Source organism: Oncorhynchus kisutch, linkage group LG8 (genome assembly GCF_002021735.2).
Source record: "Oncorhynchus kisutch isolate 150728-3 linkage group LG8, Okis_V2, whole genome shotgun sequence".
Taxonomy (NCBI): domain Eukaryota; kingdom Metazoa; phylum Chordata; class Actinopteri; order Salmoniformes; family Salmonidae; genus Oncorhynchus; species Oncorhynchus kisutch.
In genome coordinates this window covers 54,093,770-54,111,873 of record NC_034181.2, presented here as the reverse complement: position 1 = coordinate 54,111,873, position 18,104 = coordinate 54,093,770, and the positions used below count along the sequence as shown (strand labels likewise).

Sequence of the window (18,104 nt, the reverse complement as noted above, 5' to 3'; positions counted from 1 at the left end):
TATTGGCTGTTAGCTATCTGTGTTAATAGTGGATGGCCTGGGCTATCAGGCCTGACAGGGTGGAATGGATTAGAGTGGAGAACGCCTGATAACCCTGTGTCAGGCAGGCGTTTGCCAAATCGGGAGACTACGAAGCTAGCATCAGCTAGGGATACTATGGCTAACACATGAAAGTCTACTGCAATGCTAACAGGTTATGAGTAGCATAGTAGCTAGCTAAAACTACCTAAAAACAAACTTCCTTTACAGTACAGTAGTTTCACACCAACAACCACCAAGTGACCTTAATTGCTAGCAGGGTGAGTACCTCTCCATATTACTCATTGGCAGAGCAGAGTCATTTTCACGTACAGAAGCAGTGTCAATGATTAACATGGACAGAGCCTTGTGCTGCAGTTACCTACACCTGATCCTCTTAAGTTCATCTGGCTCCTACAGAAACCTATGAAGGTCATTGACAACACAGCATACTGTGAATACTAAGTCATTAATGAACAAGGGTAGTGTAAATTAATGCACACAGACCTATGCAGGCGCACACACAAAGAAAAACACACACACACACACACACATAACGGAATGCACATACACACGTAGGCTACACACGTTTCACACGTTTAACAAGTGCACACACACACAGTCACGCTCACACATGCTAACAAATGCCCACAGACACAGAAACTCACACGCAAACGAATGCACACACACGTGCCCAACTCACTGGGGCCATCATTAATAGGCTGTGCACACGGCTCTGCAGTGTTGCGGAGTCGATTAAACCTCTGACTAGCAGGTAATAAAGACAATTGACCCAGGATAAATACAGCACACATGCCCGTACATAAATGACAGGAGAGGTAATGAACCTCCAACAGAGGAGAGGAGAAGTGCGGAGGAGAAGAGAGGAGTGGAATCTCCAGGGAGCTGACAGAAGTCCTGTCAGGTTCTATACGGAGAAGCACACGCGCACACACGCACGCACACACGCACACGCACACACACACACACACATCTGAAATGATAGCTCATTTCCTATATAGTGCAGGTATATACGGTCAAATGCAAGTACCTGGTAAAGATAGAGTAGCCATCAAACAGCCTTTGCCCACTGAGTTTGATGGGTGGTTTCTGAAAGTTTTTGCTCACACCTATAGTCCCAGCACTAACACACTTACTTAACACTTCTAATAAACACATCAAGCTCACGGTTAGATAAATCAGGAGTGTTTAGTGCTGGATTATGAAAGCCTGCAGACAATGCAGCCATCCAGGACCAAGAGTGAAGAACACCACCGTTGAGGGTAAGAGGCAACACACTCTTTCACACACCCTGAATATTTCAGGGAGTGTGTGCTAAGTAGCACCTAGGGAAGCTGAGGGAATGCCATGGGCAAGAGAATGGCAAGCAAGACCTGACTGCAATGATTGTGCTAGCTGAGGGTGTGTGTGTGTGTGTGTGTGTGTGTGTGTGTGTGTGTGTGTGTGTGGACGTGTCAAATGCTATTTCTAGGGGGTTTAGGGTTAAGGTTAGAATTAGTGTTACGGTTAGAATTACGTTAAGGGTTAGCGTTAGGAGCTAGGGCTAGTATTATGGTTAGGATTAGGGTTAGGAGCTAGGGTTCGGTTTAGGGGGTTAGGGTTAAGGTAAGGGTCAGGGTAAGAGTACGGTTTAGGGTTAGGCTTATGGTTAGGGGTTAGGGAAAATTGGATTTTGAATGGGGACTGACTTGTGTGTGTGTGGGGGGGGGGGGGGGGGGGGGGGTTGAATCAAACGAATAACATCTCTCCGTCTTGCTGGAGAGATGATAAACACCCTTTGTTCTTTTCCGTTCCCAAGATTTCATAGATTTGAGAGCAGTTTATTCTTGCGTCATACATTTTTCCAGATCTAACAACAACCTCTATAACAATCTGAGAATGACACATACACACATGCACGCACACAAACACACCACAAGTTGTGAATGTTAATCATAAACCTAGGCATATGTGGTTCCTTACCATTACGCATTACCATTACGCAACCGTAAACTTACCAGAGGATTGTGGCTTTCACAAGCCATTCCAAACCATCCATTGTACAGTACAATGCAAGGTAAATATTTCCCACTGTAATTCTAATTATCACCACAGAGACCTCATCACTACCAGAGACTGACATGTCCTGATGAGAATGACACAAGTCCTGCTGAGACTGAGGATGTCCTAATGCACTCAGCAAAAAAGGAAACGTCCCTTTTTCAGGGCCCTGTCTTTCAAAGATCATTCGTAAAAATTCAAATAACTTCACAGATCTTCATTGTAAAGGGTTTAAACACTGTTTCCCATGCTTGTTCAACGAACCATAAACAATTAATGAACATGCACCTGTGGAACGGTCGTTAAGACAGCTTAGAGATGGTAGGCAATTAAGGTCACAGTTATGAAAACTTAGGATACTAAAGAGGCCTTTCTACTGACTCTGAAAAACACCAAAAGAAAGATGCCCAGTGTCCCTGCTCATCTGCGTGAACGTGCCTTAGGCATGCTGCAAGGAGGCATGAGGACTGAAGATGTGGCCAGGGAAATAAATTGCCATGTCCGTTCTGTGAGACGCCTAAGACAGCACTACAGGGAGACAGGGCGGACAGGTGATCGTCCTCGCAGTGGCAGACCACGTGTAACAACACCTGCACAGGATCGGTACATCCGAACATCACACCTGCGGGACAGGTTCAGGATGGCAACAACAATTTCCTGAGTTATTCCAGGAACGCACAATCCCTCCATCAGAGCTCAGACGGTCCGCAATAGGCTGAGAGAGGCTGGACTGAGGGCTTGTAGGCCTGTTGTAAGGCACGTCCTCACCAGACATCACCAGCAACAATGTCGCCTATGGGCACAAACCCACTGTCTCTGGACCAGACGGACTGGCAAAAAGTGCTCTTCACTGAAGAGTCGCGGTTTTGTCTCACCAGGGGTGATGGTCGGATTTGCATTTATCGTGGAAAGAATGAGCATTACACTGAGGCCTGTACTCTGGAGCGAGATTGATTTGGAGGTGGAGGGTCCATCATGGTCTGGGGCGGTGTGTCACAGCATCATCGGACTGAGCTTGATGTCATTGCAGGCAATCTCAACACTGTGCGTTACAGGGAAGACATCCTCCTCCCTCATGTGGTATCCTTCCTGCAGGCTCATCCTGACATGACCCTTCAGCATGACAATGCCACCAGCCATACTGCTCGTTCTGTGTGTGATTTCCTACAAGACAGGAATGTCAGTGTTCTGCCATGGCCAGCGAAGAGCCCGGATCTCAATTCCATTGAGCACATCTGTGACCTGTTGGATTGGAGGGTGAGGCTTAGGGCCATTCCCCCCAGAAATGTCCGGGAACTTGCAGGTGCCTTGGCGGAAGAGTGGGGTAACATCTCACAGCAAGGACTGGCAAATCTGGTGCAGTCCATGAGGAGGAGATGCACTGCAGTACTTAATGCAGCTGGTGGCCACACCAGATACTGACTGTTACTTTTGATTTTGACACCCTCCCCCCCTTTGTTCAGTGACACATTATTCCATTTCTGTTAGTCACATGTCTGTGGAACTTGTTCAGTTTATGTTTCAGTTGTTGAATCTTTTGTTCATACAAATATTTACACATGTTAAGTTTGATGAAAGTCAACAGAGTTGACAGAGAGAGGACATTTCTTTTTTAGCTGAGTTTATGAACACTGTATTTCACCACAAATAGAGGAAATCTATGATATTAAAAGAGACGGTTTGATGTTGTCCTGTTCCACGTTCCAACTCCTGGTCACACTAACAGAGGTCTCTGTATTGACTCCAGTCTACACACACTCATGTTCTCTCTCCACCCTCCACCCATGCCCTCAAGAGTCAACGCTCATGATCAATCCCTTCAGGGTATAGAAGAGCACATGATTTCCCTAAGATCATCTCTATCTCTTTCCCCTATCTCTCAGCCTCCCTCCTCTTGAAGCCAAAGGTTAAAGATAGGAGAGGATGGTGGGGTCTTATCTTTGAATCTGTTTATAGAAAAGGACAGGAGGAAGAAGATAATATGGCTGATAAATTGGCATTATCTCCTTGGGTTAGTGAGATCTAATCATCAGCCTGAACCAAAATGAATGATCCATTGAAAAAGACTGGAATTAGAAATAGGACTTACCCTCCCTTCCTTTCTGAGGTGTGTGTGTGTGTGTGTGTGTGTGTGTGTGTGTGTGTGTGTGTGTGTGTGTGTGTGTGTGTGTGTGTGTGTGTGTGTGTGTGTGTGTGTGTGTGTGTGTGTGTGTGTGTGTGTGTGTGTGTGTGTATGCGTGCGTGTGTGTGTGTGTGTTGGTGGAGATTCTGTGAAACCTTTCACTGCAGTGGGCTAAATCAGGGACACATAGCTCAGGCAAGCCCCTCAGGCAGAGTTGAGAGAAAGGCAAGGGCTGCAGAGAGAGAGAGAGAGAGAGAGAGAGAGAGAGAGAGAGAGAGAGAGACAAACCTACGGCACATATATAGTATATCCAACCATCCAACCAACAAGGAGAGGGAGAGCATTCCCCCGGGTTACCGTGGAAACCAGCCCCCTTCACTGAGAGAGAAGTACAAAACCAATCATTTATATTATTAACCCTGTCCTTGCCAAAAGGTAGTCCCTCCAGGATTCCGCGATTGCAGATGATTTTTTTGCAAAATCAACTATTCCCTGCATGTTATGCGAGGGCTTGCATGTTTTAACAATCACCGCACTATTTCTGCATAAAACAGTTAAATCCTCGCAATATTATCGCAGAAAACTGACCCATCACCACAGTACAAAAAGAGGGCTCCCAATTTCAACCAATTAACTTGTGTTGAAGTTTTTGGTATAATTGTTCCGCACAGTACACAGGTAGAAATAAATATGATTCAGAGATACAGTCCCTTTCGTAATGCGCGCACACACACACACACACACACCTCGAGAGCAGGGGATATTACACACCTCTGCAGCCAGCTGATAATGAAGCTGTATCTCAGGGAACCCAAACACAGCCATCTGGGCAGAGGATCCCCTCTCTCCCCCTCCCTCTCTCCTCTGGGTCCCTTTAGTCTTTAGGAGCATCCATGGGTAAATTGCAGTCTGTCTTATGAGCACAGAGTGATCCACAGAAAGTGATAAATATATGCTCAGTCCCAATCCAACCTCTCCATAGACACTTCACGATGCCCTCACATACAGGAGAAGCCAATGCCTCATTGTTACGTCCCACAACACAACTGGAGATGGCCAATACATCCACCAGAGATCACTTAGCTTCTGAAAGAAACACTATAGAGGCTAGAGAGGAAAGAGGGAAGGGGGGGGAGTTTGGAAGTAGGCCATGGAGAGAAGAGAAGAAGGGTAGTGTTAGAGTGTGGAAGAGACAAGAATGGAGAGAGAGAGAGAGAGAGAGAGAGAGAGACATAGGAGAGTGAGAGAAGAGATGAAGAGAGAGGGGGTAGTGTTAGAGTGTGGTAGAGGGGAGCAATGGCAAGCAAAGGCAAGAAAGAGGGGGTAAGGGTGGGTGGGTGAAAAGGAGAGAGGGGGAGGGGAGGGGAGGAGAGGAGAGGGGGATATAAAAAGCTTGGCGGCTGCAGTCTTGCTGTGATCCCCAGGATGGAAAGCATGGCCATTGTCAGAGGAGAGATGAAACCATGACAACCATCCCCACTGCTGCTGCCTGACACACACACACACACACACACTGCTGGACACTTAGCAGATGAGGACCAAATTTGAGGCTGGAAAGCCTGCGTTAAAGGGGGCTCCAACTCTTACAGATGAAAACACACAGACAGCAAGACAGCTCTTCTTGGCAAAACGCCTCCAGTTTGGCCCCTGTAGAAAAATGACACAACATTCCCATCCAAAACCTGCCATTCATATTAACCACTCAAGAAGTTATTGTTTGCCATTGATGTATATTTGAATGCATTACAACCTTGGATTGAGTCCTTGCTTTAATAAGAAACCATTGTGTGTAGGCTGAACAATGATATAGGCACCTACTGGATGATCTCAATATCAATCATAGTAATCTTATAGGAGGGTAGGAGAGGTGCTGGGTTTCTCATTTGAGGTAGAAAATGGAATTAGGCTACAAGGCTTCCTCTTTAAATCCTGGCCCCTTGGGGGTGATACGCGCACACACACAAACAGACACACACACAAGCACGCACAAACACACGTCTCTCCCCCTGCCTAAGCTCCTGGTGTGATGACATATGGGCTTCTCTGTCCTCTCTGCAGACGCAGCACAGGGGAAGTCTATTCATAATAACAGACATCAACAACCTCAGTCAGCCTCACAGTCAAGCTGGAGCCAGCACAACACACACACATGCTCGCACACACGCGCACGCGCACACAAAACAAGAAGTAATAGCACACATTGTCAATGGTCTAAATATATACACACGAACTCTCTGTCACATCTCATGTGAAGACATGTGCACAGTCACACACACACACACACACACACACACACACACATAAACACACACACACACACACACACACACACACACACACACACTGAGAGTCATTCAGCGGCGTTTATGCTTGTAGCCCAGCTCCACTTTAGATTCATTTCAGGACGCGGAGTCATAGTTGGAGTGGACACTGGAGCTCTGGGGGGACAGGGGGAAACAGATGACACAAGCTCCACACATGTGGCATGCCTTTTACCAAAAGAACAGGGTGGTGGGGAGAAAAGAATGGTTGAGAGGGGTGGGGTTGGTAACGGAGTTTTTAGATGTTGGACAGCTAAAGGAAGCTGGGACGTCGTTTACCCAGGCTAGAGAGCAGGGTGGTGGGGAGAGAGGACTAGATGAGAGGGGGTGGAGGTGGTTGTAGTGGATAAAAAAATATATGTTTTATTGTCACATAAACTGGATAGTTAAAGTTTTTGTTGTTTGATTGGGTCAGCCATAGTAATAAGGTGCCCCTGGAGCAAATTAGAGTTAAGTTCCTTGCTCTAGGGCACATTGACAGATTTTTCACCTTGTCAGCTCAGGTATTTAAACCAGCAACCTTTTGGTTACTGGCCAAATGCTCTAACCGCTAGGCTACCTGGCACACTGAGCACCTATGAGCACCTATGGTATACAAGGACACAGGTACAGAAAGTGACCCGAATGGATGTGTTCATATGAGAATTGAATGATGTAATGCCACTAGCAGCTCTCCATGACCAATCAAATGCAATCAGTGCAAGAGCCAACACTAATACTAGCCAAGGTGTCACACCCTGAGCTGTTTCACCTATCTTTGTGCTTGTCTCCACCCCACACCAAGTGTCGCCCATCTTCCCCATTATCCCCAGTGTATTTATACCTGTGTTCTCTGTTTGTCTGTTGCTAGTTTGTCTTGTCTCGTCAAGCCTACCAGCATTTTTCCCATAATCCTGTTTTTTCTCAAGTCCCTGTTTTCTTGTTTTCACGGTTTTGACCATTCTGCCTGCCCTGACCCTGAGCCTACCTGTTGTTCTGTACCTTGTGACACTGCCCTGGTATACTGACCTCTGTCAGCCCTGACCCTGAGCCTGCCTGACGTTCTGTACCTTTCGGACTCTGGATTACTGACATCTGCCTGCCCTTGACCTGGCTTTTGCCTGCCCCCTGTTTTTGTAATAAACTTTTGTGACTTCGAACTGTCTGCATCTGGGTCTACTCCTGAGCAGTGATAGTACGAACTGGCCCTGACGGACCCAGCAGACTCGGACCAGCTCCGCAACGCTGTCTCCTCCCAAGGAACCACCATTGGTAGGCACGAAGAGTTTCTTTGTGGTCTTATGGAGGAGTTCCAGACCTTGGCCAAACACCATGACCGCACGTTGAACACATTGCTGGATTAATTATGCAGGTTGTCTGTCAGGCAGCCTACTACGATCGTAACCTCCCAGCCCCTCAGTAACCTGGCTGTTAGCAGTGCGACTCCCCCGGCCACGCCGGTTCTCAAGAACCACGCTTACATCCCCCAGAAAGCTTCGCTGGAGAGTTGGGAATCTGTCGGGCGTTTCTCACTCAGTGTTCTCTCATCTTCGAGCTGCAGCCCTCTTCCTTCCCCTCAGACTGCTCGAAGATAGTGTACCTCGTCACGCTGATGTCCGGGAGAGCTCTCGCCTGGGCTATGGCAGTGTGGGAACAACAGTCGGCCGTATGCTTCAGTCTGGAGGAGTTTGTGGCGGAGGTGAAAAAGGTTTTCGATTCTCCTTTGTCTGGGAAAGAGGCTGCCCGAAAGTTGCTTCGTGTGGCAGACTATACGGTGGATTTCCGCACTTTTGCAGCTGATAGTGCCTGATCCCGGAATCGCTGTTCAACATGTTCCTGTACAGATTATCAGAAGAGGTTAAGGACGAGCTAACAGCCCGAGAACTACCAAAGGATCTTGCCTCCGAGGCATCCCGGAAGTCCCCGACGTCTCTGGTGCCGAGAGAACCCGAGGCTACCCGAGTTCCCCCAAGAGTCTTTAAAGTTTGCCGAATCACCTCTTCCCGAGCCGATGAAACTAGGCAGAGCTAGCCTGTCTCCAGCCGAAGGTTTGCATAAGCTACACACGAAGAGTTGCCTGTCTTACAGGATGGTCATTTTGTGTCCTCTTGCCCACTAAAAGACCAGGCTCACCGGAGTACTCTGGAGGGCTACATGGATAACTTTTCCTCTCCCCTTACTCACACCCCTCTCCATGCCATCCTGCTGGGGGGGAACCAGTCGAAATCTCTCCGGGTACTCATCGACTCTGGGGCCGATGAGAGTCTTTTGGATGATACCCTGGCTTCAGAGCTGGGCATCCCCACTCAGCCCCTCACCATTCCCATGGACGTTAGAGCACTGGACGGACGCTCTATAGGCTGGATCAACCACAATACCACTCCCATCAACCTACGAGTGTCAGGGAACCACAGCGAGGCTATCCAATTCAAGCAAATGATTACATCTCTTCAGGTTCCCGTGATTTTGGGATTCTCTTGGCTCTTGACACAATCCCCTCATTGGCTGGACTGCTGGTGCCATCATGGGCTGGAGCCCTTTCTGCCACAGCCATTGCCATCGCCTGCCCCAGGACGTCTTCCTGTGGGCTCGGAAGTTGCCACGGACCTCTCCGCCATTCCTGCAGAGTACCAGGACCTCCAGGAGGTTTTTAGTAAGACCCGGACCACTTCGCTTCCTCCGCACCGACCCTATGACAGCAGGATCGACCTTCTCCTAGGCACCACACACCACCCCGGGGAAGACTGTACTCTCTGTCAGGACCGGAGACCAAGTCTATGGAGACCTACATCGAGGACTCCCTAGCTGCAGTGTGTATCCATCCTTCTGCCTCCCCCGCCGGGACAGACAAAACCCTGCCCCGGTGCATCAACTACCGTGGCCTCAATGACATCATGGTTAAGAACCGCTACCCGCTACCTCTCATTGCCTCGGTCTTCAAGACGCTCAAGGGGGCAACTATGATCTCCAAGTTGGACCTGCAGAACGCATACCACCTGGTGCGGATACAGGAAGGGGACGAGTGGAAGACTGCCTTCAACACAGCCAGCGGTCACTACGAATATCTGGTAATGCCATTTGGTCTTACCAATGCTCCCACAGTGCAGCTGCAATGTTTCCTGGGATTTTACAACTTTTATCACTGCTTTATCCAGGGTTATAGCACCCTGGCTTCCCACCTGTCTGCTCTCACCTCTCCCAAGCTCCCATTCATGTGGTCCCCAGCTGCTGACCAGGTGTTCCAAGACCTCAAGCTGCGCTTCACCACAGCTCCCATATTGGTGCATCCTGACCCGTCTCGTCAGTTCGTCAGTTTGTGAGTTCGTGAGGCCCAAGCTTCGGATGTCGGAGTCGGGGCTGTTCAGTCCCAGTGTTTTGCTCTGGACCTCAAGTTACATCCCTGCGCCTTCTTCGCCCATCGTCTTAAAGCCAAGGAGAGGATCTACGATGTGGGGAATTGTGAGCTTCTCGCGGTGAAGATGGTGCCGGAGGAGTGGAGGCACTGGTTCGAGGGGGCGGAACATCCTTTCATTGTGTGGATGGACCACAGGAACCTGGAATATCTCCACACCACCAAACGTCTGAATTCCAGGCAAGCTATGTGGGCCCTGCTTTTCACCCAGTTTAACTTCTCCCTCTCCTACCGACCGGGATCCAAGAATGTCAAGGCGGATGCACTGTCATGCCGCTATAGCCCCACGGCTGCACCCTCGGACACTGAGACCATCCACCTCGTGCCTGGCGATGGCACTCAGCTGGGGAATAGAGAATCAGGTGCGTGAGATGCAGCATTCCCACCCGAACCCCGGAGGAGGCCAGATAACTGGATGTTTGCCCCTGACGTTATCCATCCCTCCATCCTGGAGTGGGCCCACTGCTCCAGGCTTGCATGCCACCCGGGCTCCCATCGGTCCCTGGCCTTTGTGCGACAATGCTATTGGTGGCCTTTTGGTGGCCTACCACGTTCCCTGACGTCACCATCTGCATGATCAGTGAGCAGAACAAGACTCCTCGGCAAGCTCCAACTGGTCTCCTTCAACCACTTCCTATATCCCTCACCGTCTCTGGTTTCACATATCCCTGGACTTTGTCACGGATCTCCCCTCATCTGATGGCAACACTGTCATCCTGACAGTAGTGGACCGGTTTTCCAAAGCAACCCATTCCTCTCTCCGAGCTAACCTCCATGGACTCCCGGTGGATCCATGGACTCCTGGTGGACATGGTCTCATCCCAGCTCTGGAAGACATTCTTCACACTCATTGGGTCGTCGGCCAGCCTGTCCTCTGGGTTCCATCCTCAGTCTAACAGCCAGTCAGAGCGAGCCAATCAAAACCTGAAAATTACTCTTCGCTGCCTTGTCTCTGCCAATCCCACCATCTGGAGCCAGCAACTCGTGTGCCCCCGCTCAGCCCCCGCTCTTGCCGGAGCAAGAGGTCGGCATACCCTCGGCCCAGATATTCTTCCGCCGCTGTCGCCGTACCTGGAAGAGAGCCCGGTCGTCTCTTCTCAAGACCACCTCCAGGTATCGACGACAAGCGGACCGCCATCGGAACCCGGCTCACTGGTATTGTCTCGGGCAGAGGGTATGGCTGCCCACTCAAGATCTGCCCCTCCGGGTGGAGTCCCGCAAACTTTCCCCCTGTTTTATTGGCCCTTTCCCCATCTCCAAGATTCTTAGCCCCTCTGCTGTTCGTCTTCTGTTGCCCTGTATCCGCCGTATACATCCCTCCTTTCGTGTGCCTAGGATTAAACCTATATCATATAGCGCTTTTACTCCTGTTTTTTCTCTAATCCCTGTTTTCCCAGTTTTGACCATTCTGCCTGCCCTGATCCTGAGCCTGCCTGTCGTTCTGTACCTTGTGATGCTGCCCTGGTTTACTGATCTCTGTCAGCCCTGAACCTGCCATTCTGTACCTTTTGGACTCTGCTCTGGATTACTGACCTCTACCTGCCTGTCGTTTGCCTGCCCCCTGATTTTGTAATAAACTTTTGTTACTGTTTGCACATGAGTCGTCTCATGAGCCGTGATACAAGGATTCCAGGGAATAAAGCCTTCACATAAATATGGTAATGAGACCAGAGTATGGGTTCCAATTGCTGTGTGACCTCGCTAACCTGCATGACTTTGGAGTGTAAATTGCTGTTTGTGCGTTACAGTAGCCTACTGTATGTATGTACACCCTAATGTGTGAGTTCTATATTGATAAACGCAGTTCAACACATGCAAGCCATGTCACCCTCACCTTTATACAGCCCTGGAAGTGGTTGACATAGATTTGAACTAGTTACTGAATTAACAGAACGTGACGGTTCCTAGTGTAAAGGATGCATATGAAGGCCAGCCAGAAGTAAGTATAAAAACCTTAATCAACATTAAGCGGCCAAGACATAATTGGAAATAATTAAGGGGGTGAACGTTATTTATAATAAGGATTAAATGGAGAAACTCTGCCCTCTAAACAAAATATATATTTTACCTAAACCCTCCCCGAATGCTTGAAAAAAAAGAAAGTGACCCTCCCTTATACCCAAATGAATCATTAAAACATCATGTGGATAGCAGAGAACATCCTTACAGTTTAACCTCCCTATTTGAATAGACCAGAACCTTGGATGTGCCGTTTAAGAAATTGTTCTTCGTCCTGTAAGCATGACATCGCAACGCAGGAATTTTGATGCGCAGCAAGGTTTGGATTCACAGACCACCGTAGGGGTGGAAAGATCTCCTTTCTAAAAAAAACATTGCATTAATCTATCATCTAACTCGCAGGTCTGAGAAAAAAAATAGCCTTTTATAAACAATTTCAGGCAATTCTAATTCTATTTCTCCAATGCCAAATCAGTGTGTCTTGTTTGCAACGAAACTGTCCCTGTTTACAAATAATTAAATCTGAGATGTCATTAGGAATCTGACCCTTTCAAAACTTAGGCCTACTTTTCCACCCCAGACAGTAGGCCTACTGACGCAGAAAATGTCATATTTAACCGCTTTGCTAACCTTCTTCCATGGCTTAACTCAACGAGAGAATGTCACAAGTATTTCCTTAAAAGTTGTCTGGGTTTAAACATATTCTATTGTACAGAGAGTGAATAGCTTAATCAATATATAGTGACAAAATTTGATTACTTTCCAAGAAAATTATATTTTTTTCTCCACGGCTTTTCTCCCCATATGCATCAGAGTGGTGTCTTGCCAGGGTATTTTACAGCTTGTTTCTAGCGTAAAGCATCGTGGAACAAAGCGGCTCTTATAGTACACTTTATATAAACGGATTTTTTCTTCCTCTAAATCTTAAAACTAACAATGGGTAGGCCTGCGCTTTTCACCGTTTACTTTAATAAAAGGTAGGTCTATGATGTACATTCATACCCCCGCAATTCGAGTCCAGGTTTTAACTTAACAGCCCTACACTGACACAGAAGTAGGCTATTTAAAGAGCGCATGCTGGGTGGAGGAATTGGCCGAGATTTCTATGTATATAGCAGCCTACAGCCTAATTTCGTCCGTGAAGCAGGAAGGCCTACCTCTCATTTCTTGAATAGGAAGAAATAGCCTCAAATACAAAGCTCTCTTGTTGTTAGTAAAGTCTAATATAATTGAAGATGGTTTAAATGAATTATGCCTACTCGATTTAGCCTACTTTCAGCACCATGAGCTGTCCATTTTCAATTCATTTTGCCGTGACTGCTGCTTCAAATTTCAGCACCACAATGTAAGTTACTCGAATCTGGCTTATTGTGAGGTCAATAACTCTGATAAATGCAACACGGGCGACAAACATATTGTTTTGATTAAAATCAATTATAGTAGTAGCAAGCTATCAAAGTTGACCTCCGGTCCTCCTCATCGTCCAGCTTTCCTTCTCAAACTAAAGAGTACATAAGCTATAAGCTAGTCCGCACGCAAGATAATGCATTTTTTGGACTAGACCATCATTATTTTCGAAATAATTATTTGACTCTCCTCCTGAACTGCCACTGTAGGCCTACACAGTACAGCATTGGTTAGGCAGCACACACATTTGTGGGGATCAGCAAGAGCTCAGGGTTGGAATATCCATTGCAGTGTGTAATGCAGCCTTGTTTTATTTACACCATCCCAGCAGCCATCTTAGAAATATAACTTTGCTCTGTGATTCTCGGAGCATGGACTTTGTAGCCTATTGCCAATAGGCTATGGATCAGTTGATTGAGACCACTCTATAGGCGCACTTGATACTGCGCGCCCAGAAGAGAATCAGAGATGATGGAGGGGGGAGGCACACACAGCTGGTTTTCTTATTAGACCTTTCAAAAAAAGTAGCCTATAGCCTATGACAGTGGTACCCACATGACAGTGGTACCCACATCATTGCCTATTGGTTTTGGGGATGCTATGCCTCCCGCATATTTATTTGAATCAAAACTGCTTTAGCCAGATACAAATAGGGTACCAGGAAATCACTAGACTACGTCAATCTTTCGTTAATAAAATACATTTCACCCCATGCGAGTAGTTTGGGATTAAAAGCATTTGTAATTGCAGCAGAAATTGCACGGATAGGTGCTAGTGCTTGTCATTGCAGGGACTGACAGTGAAACCACACCGCTGGTACAGCAGCCTTGTGCAGTGCAGTAGCTTGCCCTATCTCATTTGGCAGATATCAGCGCAAGCTTCCCCAATGCAACATTGTAAAAGACAAAACGTGTGCATGTTCGAAGACAGCGACACGCTACAATGTAACAAACCCACAACATATAACATTGCGATACCATCTTCCCGTTGTCTGGCAATGAGGATTAAAGGGATATTATTATTATATTTCAACAATCACACGTAAACCGTGTGGACTACATGTAGCCCAACTGTATCCAGCTGACTAGGCTATAGGGCGGACCAGTTTATTCCCTTTTATTATGAAGTAGAATTTTAGGATAATCCACATAAGACATTCAAGTGCAGTCCCAACCCCGATTGATGCAATGTGTCAAAAGCAATTCGTGGGAACTAGAAGTAACTAGCAAGCACGTTAGTGATGCACCCTAAATCAAACCCACCAAACCCACAATAACCTACTGACAAGCCCATGTGTCCTAGCCCATGTCAGCATAACTCATAAAAGAAAGCCAGTGCATTCACATCATCCACGTTTAGACAAGCGACAAGGACTAACCTGTCTGTCCTTTGCCGAGGGTCTTTTCCAAACGATAAGGTCCCACATAGTTCATATAGTGTGCGCTGTTGTCTTTGCCAGAAGATGACATTTTGTTGGAATTTAGTAATATGTCTCACAGAATAATAAATACAAATCAAAATTCTCGTTTCAAATCAACGGAAACCGTAGGTTATTCCACAGGGCAGTCGGCTGCTGCTCTCCGGTTGGCCTCCTCTCTCTCGCCTCACGCAGATGGTCGGTGGGATTCTCTCTTCTCTGGGTCCCTTTCTAACCTATTTTGTTAATTCACTCCCCTCTGTCTCTACCTCCTCTTTTCACTGCTGAAATGTGGCGTCTTTAAATCTGGATAACATGGTGTTCTTTTCGTCCGTGTTCGTATTGTGGAGAGGAAACGAGACGCGGTGAACACAGCTTTGGCACAACCCGTTGACGGGGCAATCTAACAGGATAGTGTTTTAGTGCTGACTGACGCCAACGTCTGAGCTGTATGAATACGCATGCGCACAGCGCGCACAACCCAGGGGCTGGTTGGCCCGGCACGTCATCGGGCGAAAGCTGGGAATCAGCACGCTGCACAAAACGAATGCAATCACTTTTCACCCCGGTTTAAACTCCTTCCACCGGCGTAACCCGGGCCTGATAAAGGAATCCCTTAATTTAATTCAGGTCGAAGTGACAGAATAGCATTACGGGGGAATCAGCGCAGTAGCCTCCTAGTATTTGCCAAGCATATTTGTAAATATTCATAAAAGTGATTAACATTGACAAACCAACTATATAATAGAATAGTGACCAGCAAATAAAATTGGTGACAAAACCTATCCTAAATCTTGTCTTGCCTTTACCCAATAAAACAAGTGGCTTTCTGATTAGGTGTATTAGCAGCACTGTAGCTACCATAGCCTACCTCGCCCCTCCTCAGAGAGACTAATTCATAGCTGCTTTAGTACTTTGATGTCAGTCTGAGCATCTGTACAGGTTGTGTCCCTATGTCCCAACCTCTCCTCCTCCTAAATCACCAGTAACATCTTCCCTAGGTCCACCTTCTCACACCTTCACTGGCACTTCCTATCTTCCCTCGCTCATCAAATCAGATTGTATTGTATTTGTATTGTATTTGACAAAGGGATATTTGGGACCGAGAGACTGAAAAACAGCTTCTATCTCAAGGCCATCAGACTGTTAAACAGCCACCACTAACATTGAGTGGCTACTGCCAACACACTGTCAATGCCACTGACTCTACTCCAGCCACTTTAATCATGGGAATTGACGGGAAATGATGTAAATATATCACTAGCCACTTTAAACAATGCTACCTTATATAATGTTACTTACCCTACATTATTCATCTCATATGCATACGTAGATACTGTACTCTATATCATCGACTGCATCCTTATGTAATACATGTATCACTAGCCACTTTAACTATGCCACTTGGTTTACATACTCATCTCATTTGTATATACTGTACTCGATATCATCTACTGTATCTTGCCTATGCTGCTCTGTACCATCACTCATTCATATATCCTTATGTACATATTCTTTATCCCCTTACACTCTGTATAAGACAGTAGTTTTTTTTTGGAATTGTTAGTTAGATTACTTGTTCGTTATTACTGCATTGTCGGAACTAGAAGCACAAGCATTTCGCTACACTCGCATTAACATCTGCTAACCGTGTGTATGTGACAAATAAATTTGATTTGATTTGATTTGATTTGAAATGTGCCGAATACAAGAGGTGTAGTAGACCTTACCGTGAAATGCTTACTTACAAGCCCTTAACCAACAATGCAGTTCAAGAAATAGAGTTAAGAAAATGTTTACTAAATTAACTAAAGTGAAAATAAAATAAATAAGTAACACAAGAAAATTACATAAAAGTAATGAGGCTATATACATGGGATACCAGTACCTTGTCAATGTGCGGGGGTACAGGTTACTCGAGGTAATTTGTAAAGTGACTATGCGTAGATGATATCAGCAAGTAGCAGCAGTGTAAAAACAGGGGGGGAGGGTTCAATTAAATTGTCCAGGTGGCCATTTGATTAATTGTTCAACAGTCTTATGGCTTGGGGGTAGAAGTTGATAAGGAGCCTTTTGTCCTAGACTTGGCACTCCAGTACTGCTTGCCCTGTGGTAGCAGAGAGAACAGTTCATGACTTGGGTGACTGGACTCTGACAATTGTTTGGGCCTCCCCCTGACACGCCAAGTATATAGGTCCTGGATGTCAGAAAGCTTGGCCCCAGTGATGTACTGGGTCGTATGCACTACCCTCTGTATGGATCTGGGGAACACTTCAGCCCCGTCGATGTTAATGGGGGCCTGTTTGGCCTTTCGTTTCCTATAGTCCACAATCAGCTCCCTTGTCTTGCTCACGTTGAGGGAGAGGTTGGTGTCCTGGCACCACCCTGCCAGGTCTCTGACATCCTCCCTATAGGCTGTCTCATCGTTGTCGGTGATCAGTCCTACCACTGTTGTGTCATCAGCAAACTTAAGGATGGTGTTGGAGTCGTGCTTGGCCATGCAGTTGTGTGCGAACAGGTAGTACAGGAGAGGACTAAGTAAACACGCACCCCTGAAGCCGGTGTTGAGGATCAGGGTGGCAGATGTGTTGTTGCCTGCCCTTACCACCTGGGGGAGGCCCAGATCCAGTCCAGGATCCAGTTGTGTTTAGTCCCAGGGTCCTTAGCTTAGTAATGAGCTTTGTGGGCACTATGGTGTTAAACTCTGAGCTATAGCCAATGAACAGCATTCTCACATATGTGTTCCTTTTGTCCAGGTGGGAAAGGGCTGTGTGGAGTGCGATTGAGATTTTGGTCATCTGAGGACCTGTTGGGGCAGTATGCGAATTGGAGTGGGTCTAGTGCTTCCGGCATGATGGTGTTGATGTGAGACAGGACCAGCCTTTCAAAGCACTTCATGACTACATGAGTGAATGCTACGGGGCGGTAATCATTTCGGCAGGTTACCTTCACTTTCTTGGGCACAGGGACTATGGTGGTCTGTTTGAAACATAGTTTTTACAGACTCGGCCAGGTTGAAAATGTCAGAGAAGACACTTGCCAGATGGTCTCCGCATGCTTTGAGTACACGACCTGGTAGTCCGTCTGTCCCCGCGTCTTTGTGAATGTAGACCTGTTTAAAGGTCTTGCTCACATCGGCTACGGAGAGTGTGATCAGACAGTCATCTGGAACAGCTGGTGCTCTCATGCCTGCTTCAGTGTTGCTTTCCTCGAAGCGAGCATAAAAAGCTAATCTAGAAGGCTCGCGTCACTGGGCAGCTCGCTGCTGGGTTTCCCTTTGTAATATTTTTCAATCCCTGCCACATCCAACGAGCGTCAGAGCTGGTGTAGTACGATTTATTCTAAGTCCTGTATTGACACTTTGCCTGTTTGATTGTTTGTTTGAGGCCATAGCAGGATTTCTTATAA

At 47.0% G+C, this 18,104-nt stretch overlaps 1 protein-coding gene across 5 annotated transcripts in view; it reads right to left on the bottom strand.

The window, feature by feature from the left end:
* The window catches only part of LOC109895298 (serine/threonine-protein kinase BRSK2-like), a 173,983-nt gene extending 158,834 nt beyond the window's left edge, over positions 1-15,149 (bottom strand). For 3 of the 5 annotated variants that reach the window (XM_031830562.1, XM_031830564.1, XM_031830563.1), the window contains exon 1: positions 14,658-15,122. In XM_031830562.1, coding sequence (XP_031686422.1) covers positions 14,658-14,748 — 91 coding nt within the window. In that variant the 5' untranslated portion in view covers positions 14,749-15,122. Of the gene's footprint in view, positions 1-14,657 lie in introns of all 5 variants that reach the window. The other 2 variants (XM_031830565.1, XM_031830561.1) reach the window with 2 other exon arrangements.
* Between the last annotated feature and the right edge of the window lie 2,955 nt (positions 15,150-18,104).